This window comes from Lactuca serriola, chromosome 5 (assembly GCF_051521515.1).
Source record: "Lactuca serriola cultivar US96UC23 chromosome 5, Lser_US96UC23_V15, whole genome shotgun sequence".
NCBI lineage: Eukaryota > Viridiplantae > Streptophyta > Magnoliopsida > Asterales > Asteraceae > Lactuca > Lactuca serriola.
This window is the reverse complement of record NC_136412.1, coordinates 133,485,892-133,494,964: the sequence shown is the minus strand read 5'-3', so window position 1 is coordinate 133,494,964 and position 9,073 is coordinate 133,485,892. Positions and strand designations below refer to the sequence as shown.

The following is a 9,073-nucleotide window of genomic DNA, read 5'->3' as shown; positions in this document are numbered from 1 at the left end:
TCCTATCTGCCCGGTTGTCTTTCACGTTGATAACAAGTCAGCTCTCGAATTGATGAAAACCCAATGCTCCATTGGAGAAGTAAGCACATAGATGCTTGATATCACTTCATTCGAGAGTGTGTTCAAAGAGGTGACATAGTCGTTTCACATGTTAGCACCCTTAAGCAACGAGCTGACAAACTCACCAAGTTGTTAGGCAGGATAAATTTTAAAGACATGCGTATGAAAATAGGAATGAAGGAAATTCTAAATTACGGTGGAGAATGTTGGTTTAATTCGGGAAAAAGGGTTCAAGGGCATTTTTGGAAACTTGCCTCTTTTTTTTTTTTTTTTTTTTTTTTTTTTTTTTTCCAGTTTTAGAGTATGACTCAAATATTTTTTTATTTAGTAATATATGGATGTAATCAAGGCTTTGTGAATTCAATTCAGAACTAAGCTTTTTCCAGCATAATACTTTGGCAACAAGTAATATTTGTTTTTGCTATTTCCTCTTTCATGTTCCTCTATTTTCGTCCCTCTTTCCTCTCCCCTGTTTCTGCTGTTTTTCCTTGGTGTACAAGATGAAGGTACAGCTGCAAATCTCTCTGATTACACAAACATGATTTGTTACTTTTAATGGGCATCATCACATAGTCTTTTACAAACATAATTACAAAACCAAATTCAATCAAAAACCCCAAACAAAGACCGGTGAGATCTATCTCATATATAGCTTGCACAGCTTACATTTCGTAGCGCCAAATCTCATATAAAGCAAATTAGAGCTTTACAAGCCACCAAGATTTTTTTTGGGCATTCTGCTAAATTCGGTGTCTGGATTTCTTCTCATAAAAGCATTCGAAGCCTATACATATGTATAATTTTGTTAATGTACAAGCACAAGATACAAGAAATTAGCAATACACATAATCAGCTCTAATACGATCATGCCATCGAGTGATCACTAACTAATCAGCATGAGCATTAAAATCCGGCTCTGGAGGCTTTTGCAATTTCATCATTTCCCTTGCAATCTTAAGGTTCCGGTTCCTGTAAACTCCAAGAATCACCTTGGCAGCAAATGTCAAGGCCAAAAACGTAGCTCCGACACTGGAGGAAGTTCCACCGACACCACCTCCATTGATGCATGTATTCAATTCAGCTTCTTCCTCCATCCTTCGCTGCTTCAAAACCTTCCTCTTGGAATATCTCCGCCAGGCTGTTTGAATAAAGAATGCCGACCATGTCCTCCACCGCTTTGAGTAAAATCGAAAAGTGTGTTGCAGCTGTTTCTGGGGAATCCCAAAGTGATGGACAATAAATTTCAACTGGTTAGCTGGTAATGCAAATGCCTCTATCTCACTTAACGCCTTCAAGGTTCTAGTGGAAGATGGGAAGTTAGCACCGGATTTAGGGTCAATTGCCCAGGTAAGAAGCTCCTCGGAAGTGAAGTCACCATCTCCTAGATAACCATTGTTGAAGACACTGTTTTTCTCTTTGTATGTGGTTGTACTCTCAAGATGACCACGTATTAGGAAGAGCATTTCATCGACAGGATCTCCCTCTTGGATGATGTAAGTATTATCAGTGTATAATCGCGGCTTCAGTCGTTGACAGATATCGTGGAGTTGCCTCTCATTCATGTCCTTGAACAAAGGAACCTGCGATAATCGTAACAATTTTTTTTACTATTGGCCCAATATCCACAACATTTTTGGGACTAGATTAATAATATAAAGACAAAGATCTTATTTTCCTCGATTGTTTATGATATGAAATATGTGTTTCGAAGTAGTGAGTATGTGAATATAACTGTGATAAATTGAATGTCAATAGATGTTATAAGTATGTTTGTTACATAGGTCAAGCTTTCAAAGGCTATTTTTGAGATCAAGAGTGATCCCGATCTCACCTTTATTGTCACGGTTTGCTTCTAATGGAGCCTCAAAAAGTAAAGGACGGACTATTATTTATGGATCAACTATGATAAGTTGATAACACATGTCAAACATTAAAAAAGTGTGAATATCCAAAATAAAAATTAGTGAATTACCCTCTTGACCAAGTCAACACAAATATGTCGCTTTAGGTCTTTTCTTGGATCCTTTGGCAGATTATGGACCAAATTCTCCTCTTCCATTCCATGAGTTTCCAACCACTTGTACTGATCCTGGTGTCTCCCATGTTCTCGGAGATCAACCTAGAATACATTAAACATGAATCTAAGAATTGTCCAATTAATAGAAAATAAGTTTAGGCAAATGTCACTTTACTTAATCAGATATTTCAATTTAGATCAACAACTTTCTAGTTTCTATTGTTAAAATTACTAAGGAGTCGTTACATCCTATACGAGTGTAATTTGAGGTTGTAAAGGCTCAAAAATACTGCAATATACTTATCAACTAAACTGATCAAACCAAACCAACCTTTTCTTGTTTGAGCTTTTCAAAACCGGGCTGGTATGTGGGTGTTGATACTGAAGCAGCTGAGAGCTGTTAACAAGTTACAATGAGATTTATTTATATAGCAAACTGAACAAGATATTTGATAATATAGACGTGACACTTTGAAACATACATAGAATGTATAAACATACATATTGAGACGATTATTAGACAAAATGAAAGAATAGAAAGATTAAAAAAAAAAAAAAGCAACTTACTTGATATTCAAGGGCAGTCTCAAGTTCTTTCACAACCTGTTTCATTAATGGACGTTTTTCATTGTCACACTTCAAACATCGATAAGCAATTGTTGAAAACACCTTCAAAGAACTAGGATGTATTTCATCTTTTATATTGCCCCATACAATTTCATTGAGGTTGTTCCGTTTGTAATGCTTTCGGACCAATTGAGTAAAGGATCCATTATTTCCAAAGCACAATCTCCCACATAATACTTCAAACAAAACCACACCAAAGGAGTAAACATCGGACTCCTTTGTTAGTAATCCAGTCTCTAAATATAGAGGATCACAATAGCCAATGGTGCCTACAGTATTATTGGTCACAAGAAAGGTGTATTTCTGGTTAGCAGGACCAAATCTAGATAGACCTAAATCTGCAATTCTCGTGTTCCAGTTTTCATCTAATAGGATGTTTGAACTTTTAATATCACGATGTAATACTCTTTGTTGGGTCTCACCAGGATCATGAAGATATGCTAGTCCACGAGCTGCCCCGATGCAAACCGTAAGGCGCCGAACCCACGTTAGATCCTTGTTGTCGAGATGCAAGTCTAGACTTCTATTGGATGCATACTCGTACACGAGAATTTTCTCGCCTTTTTCATCACAAAACCCTAGGAGGGAGACAATATTTTGATGCCTATAAACTGAAAGCATAATGAGCTCCTTCCAAAACTCAGAGTCACCTTGCCCAAAAGCACGATCTAAACGTTTTATAGCTACCATGCTATGCCCCTTCGAATGGAGGAGTTCTCCCTTGTAGACTTTCCCAAATCCTCCTCTTCCGATGCAGCTTTCTTTAGCAAAGTTGTTAGTTGCTGATTTTATAACTTCTAGTCGTATTCTGAGGTGCTCGAAATGTTTTAGAACAGACATCGTTTTGATGATCTATCAAATATAGAATACAAAGACCAAGATTTCCAATTAAGTAAATTCGAAAGGGGTAGGTATTGCGAGGGAAAAACAAAGGTAGAAGCAAGGGGCGAAATAAAAAGGAGGAGGAGATAGGTTACATGCATGTGGGAGAAAAAAAGCAAATCATTTCCAAATGTTTTCCTCAAGTTGTTAACTTTTAATCCTTTATAAAGTATAAGGATTTTAATTTCTAAAGATTGTAATATTGAAATTCTCATGACAAGAGTTTTTTCAAAGTTATAAATAACCCGATGCATGATATAACGACGTACAATGTCAAGCTTCAAGTTTGTGAGCTGTGACAAGCCACAACGTTTATTAAGGCATGACTTATATCGGCAATTTTGTATATAATTAATAATTATATTTATATTTTTTAATATTATTCATTTTTATATACATATATGACTGAATCCAACATTTTGTTAAAGCGTGACGTCAAATACAAACCTTAGAGACATGATGTATTGTAACAAAGGTATGATGAGTTTTTTAGAACTAAGACTTTTGATGGGTTTTTTTATAAGTTTTTTCATGCCAAAAAAAACACTTGAAATAATTTAAAAAAAAAAAATTAAGGTTATTCAATTTTTTTAAAAAATTACTTATGTGGCCAGGGAGATTTGCATGATTTCATGGCATGATACATAACCTCATATTTATAGTTGGATTTATAGTTGTGGATGTGTGCGAAAATCGGCCTAAAAACCCTCGTTATGAAATTCCCTCTTTGAAAAAACTTGTTTTGTAATAATTGTGTTTCTAGGATATGTTTTTAACAAATCATAATTGATAACTTGGTGAAACGATTCATAAAAGGCTAAAAGTTATTCAATTCTAGTGATATAGTAACGTTTTACATTTGAAGTTTTTTCATGCCAAAAAAATAATATAAAATCATCATGTTTGTTGCTCTTAGGTTAAAATATAAGGGATCGATACTCTAAATTAAAATTCAAATCTAATTTTTGACATTTTGTGGTAATTATAATTTAGTAAGTTTATAATTCAAATTTCATTAAGCTTACTTATTTTTGGACAGAAATGTATCTCACATTTAGCATAATAAATTTTCAATTATCATTTATCTTGCATATACACACAAACATTTTTACCTGTTTATTGATTTGACAGATAGGCCCTAACACTATCTACTAGAGGGTTTTCAAAAAGTTTTTGCTATTAAAAAACCTTTTGAAAATGTTTTTTGCGTTGGAAGAAACTCACTTGTGAAAATCATTTCTTTTATGCAAATCAACTTTTTTAAGTAAAAGATAAATAATTTTCATTATTTCTACATATTTTTCTTAATTCTCATTGCATATGATTATCACATTTTTATCGATTCACTTGCTAAAAAAGGCTGGAAATACATTAATATTTTTCAAATAACAATAAAAACAATCAAAAAGTAGAAAGGTATGCACTACAAGAATTTAGGGCAATAGGGTCGACAAAAGTCACTCTTAATACATTTCAAATTCGTCCTAGTGTTTGCAACAAGTCATGTAATGTCGCCACTAATATATCTGCAATTGATGTCGCCCTACTGATGTCACCCACATTTCTAGTTATTTGCTAAGTCATCAAATATTATTTTCTCAGCACCCAAGAGGTATAAAAAATACATAAACAACATCAAAAAAAATAGAAAAAACATTACATAAAAAAAATTGTACAAAAATGATTAATGTTAAAGTTATTTGTCATAAATGTCTACAAAACATATAGTAAAACATAAAACTACTTGGCAGTGGCATTATCGGCGTCCCTCTCGATGTTGTTCCCCCGTTAATGCCCATACAATATTTGATTTCACAATCAATTATTGTGCTCAGGTCTCGCTTATACATCACATTATTAAGAAAAGCATCAACAAAATTTATCTACCAAATAAACAAAATGTACCAAACTACCGAAGTATCAACATATATAAACAAATGTATCAAACTACGAAAATATCAACATAAACCAAACTATCAATTACCAAAATACCAAACCATCTTATAACAAATAGTCAAATATAAATAAAAAATTCCAAACTAGCATGCATTCATCATCCTTCAATAAAATTTTGAAACTAAAAAAGCTAGTTTTGTTAAACCAGTATATTAACTAATTTACATGTGTATGGTGTGTTGCTTGTGATTGCCTCTCACAGTAACAACTTGAACTCGAGGTGCTAAAAGGTTTACGCCTAATGCATTTTACATGTCTCGTCAAAGACCCATTACCTTTTCAAAGACAACTCGCTCATCCATACAAATATCAAAAAGTCTCGTGACATCCCGATTCCATACGGTGGTATTTGATAATGTGGCCCCCAACATAGGCCAGGAGTAGAGCTCTCGGGCTGGAGGACCCTTCATCTGGTTTGGCTAGGCCTAGCGTGGCCGCTCCAGCAAGACTCCAGCCCCCTGGGCGTTCCCTCAGGGTGGTATGTCCGCACGAAACGTTCGGATCTGCCAAGGACACCTTACGCTACACGATAAGCATAACGACTCCAGGAAATAAGGAGTATGCTTAGAGCATTATCGCTTGAACCAATCATTGTCCCTAACACAGCGAAAGACATGATTAATGAATCAGGATAACGGATCCTGCCAGAGCTACAGTCCCTCTCCCTCGTACAGACCATCGAGGATCCTCGGTATAAAAGGACCTCTACCTTGCTTTGAGAGGTAAGTTATAATACTTCCTTCCGCTACACGACATCATAACGGCTCCAGGCAACATGGAGTATTCTCAGAGCGTTATTGCCTGAACCAATCGTTGGCCCCAACACAGCGAGGGACATGATTAACCAGTCAGGGTAACAGATCCCGTCGGAACTACAGTCTCTATCCCTCATACAGACCAATGAGGTGTTGGATGAGTGTCTAAGCCTGTAACTATAATCGGTAAGTATTTGACCCGATTATGCATGGTCCTTTTGGGTTGCCTTCACCAAAGCAACTTGACAAAATGATTTATGAATAGAGAGGTTAATATGGTTTATTAATATATTATATGAATAATATATTAATAGAAATCATATAATTAAATTAATATTAGACAAGAGTTAATTAGGAAATTAATTCTAGTGCTAAAAGACATTAATTTAATATCATAGACTTAAACTGTCAAATATGTGATAGTTAAGTATTAGACTAAGGAGCCTCTTGGACTAAGCATGGACGAAATTAGGATGTGTCCATCCATAATTTCGGCCATAAGGGCCTTATTCCAGAAGCTTCCTTGGATTGCTTAAGGCCTAAGTTGTCTATTAGGGTTTAGGTTGAAACCCTAGCAGCTCCAGTATAAATAGGACCCTAAGGCTTCCAATTTCCTAGGACTTGATACCCTAGAGAGATCATAGCCAAAATTCAGTGCCTCATTCTCTCTCCAAATCATCCTCTTGCTTGTGTGGTGTTTGTAAACCTTTAGAGGAGTGACATTTGTGACTCTAAGCTCCAAGACAAGAAGATTCAAGCTATTGTTCAAGAGGTAATCATATGGATCTGTTTTCTTATATTAATTTTGAATCATGTATGCTAGATCTAGTGTTTGTAAGTCTTGGATGAATTGCATATACAATAGAGAAACCTAGATCCAAGCTTTAGGGTTTGCATGAACACATATGATGTTATTTTGTGTAAAACCCATCAGTGGTATCAGATCCTTGATTTGTTTCTTTTGTATTGATACCTTGCTTGTTCATCCTCTCCGAAAATTGTTTTTCTGCCTTCTACCCGACCTGACTCGGCGAGTCACTAGTTGGACTCGGTGAGTCAGTCCAACTCGGCGAGTCCAGTTAGTGACTCGGCGAGTCGGAGTGTCAGACATAGGGATTTTCGGGATTTCTTGCTGTTTTGCTGAAGGATAGTTGCCTAAATCATTTTTTACTAAAGAAACTCTGAATTTTATTGTAGTTATATGATTATCCTTACCAAAACCAAAGATAATTACCAATTGTTAGAATAATTAATTCCTTATTTGATAATATTTGATTGTTTAAATTAATTGTTGAATTATCTTGTAAATAAAATGCATTAAGTCAAATTTAGATAATCATTAAATTAAATTTTTAATTTTAAGTTATTTGCTAGTTGATCCTATGTGTTTTCAAAAGTTCAAAACTTGCCCTCAAGTTTTGAAATTTAAATGTTTGCTTATAATTTGAACTATTTAAATTTCAAACCCTAGATTTTTACAAGTTTAAAATTCAACATTATACTTTATTTATTATAACATTAATATATATATATATATATATATATATATATATATATATATATATATATATATATATATATATATATATATATATATATATAACTTAAAATGCTAGTCTTATCGTTAGTAGGCCTCATTCACGAAGTTGGTCTATAAGGGGGTATAAGGTTATGGATTATAAAATGGTCTTTTAATGGGTAGGATAGGGTAACCCTCTCCTCATTAAAAATATAATGAATTTATACATGTAACTAAATGTTTTTTAAAAATTCTCAGTCTTAGTTACTATAGGTAAAAGTGAACTTGATGCAATTCCATGAAATTACACTTTGTACCCTTGCTAAGACGTTAGTGGAGTGTGTGTGGTTAACCGATAGACTAATTGGGTTCTAAAAAAAGGTGGCAAAGGGTGACTCATTGTTTGTCATAGTTCGATGGAGCGTGTGTGGTTAACCGGTAGATCAAATAGGTGACTGTAACAATGAGGGCACGATGTGCATTTACATGTTATTCACACCCGCTTTGTGATCCTCGGCATCCCAGTCAGAAACTAGAGGGCCATATCGATATTTAAACATGTCATTGAAAATTTCAATGAATCACAAAAGATCTAGGAGTTTCCAATACATTTAAAACTTAATCACTTTTTCGTTTTTCATGGTGAAGAATTAGTGAGTCGTCATTCACTTACCTTCAAATTATTTTCATGTTAGATTACGGCATCCCTTTTCTAATTTGTAAATAATGTTGTTGGATCCTGTCACACCCCCAAACCAAGGATGGCGGAAACGTCCGAGGGTGGAGGACTTCATGTATAGTATCATAACAACAATGGCAATAGTGATTAAAGTAAACACAACCAACATATATATAATTGAAAGAGTTACATAATTGTATGAATTACATATTTCCAAATCAATTACAATATGTTGACCAAAAATGTGAAATGTTTGATGCCTTAACGTCCCATCCTCAAAAGCACTTGGTCACCTGTTTAGTGATTTCCTGAGAATACAAGTTCTTTGAAAAAGTGTCAACACAAAGGTTGGTGAGTTCATAAGTTTTTGTAAGTCGTTATGAAAACCCTTTTCTTGTAAAAATAGTGTCCGTTCCATAAAATCCAATATTTTCCTTAATGTGTAAATGTAGTCTTAAAACCCAAAGACCGGAATGTACATGTAATTTGTCATATTTATAGTAAAACAAATGCCAGTTTAAATCGACATAAATTCATTTGATTTTGATGAAATCCCTATAAATTCTATGTTTGTTAAT

General features: G+C 34.4%; 1 protein-coding gene across 2 annotated transcripts; it reads right to left on the bottom strand.

Moving 5' to 3' along the window:
- Positions 1–727: 727 nt before the first annotated feature.
- Positions 728–3,689, bottom strand: LOC145052994 (cyclic nucleotide-gated ion channel 18-like). 2 transcript variants are annotated; one of them, XM_079000948.1, is made up of 4 exons: positions 2,645–3,688; positions 2,409–2,474; positions 2,033–2,179; positions 728–1,640 (listed from the first exon to the last, which is right to left on the bottom strand). In XM_079000948.1, exons 1-4 carry the CDS (start codon positions 3,542–3,544, stop codon positions 948–950), a joined length of 1,806 nt encoding a protein of 601 aa, XP_078857074.1. In that variant the 5' UTR covers positions 3,545–3,688; the 3' UTR covers positions 728–947. The 2 variants fall into 2 exon arrangements, with proteins under 2 accessions (XP_078857074.1, XP_078857076.1); XM_079000950.1 differs by lacking the exon at positions 2,409–2,474 and having other exon boundaries at positions 2,645–3,689.
- Between the last annotated feature and the right edge of the window lie 5,384 nt (positions 3,690–9,073).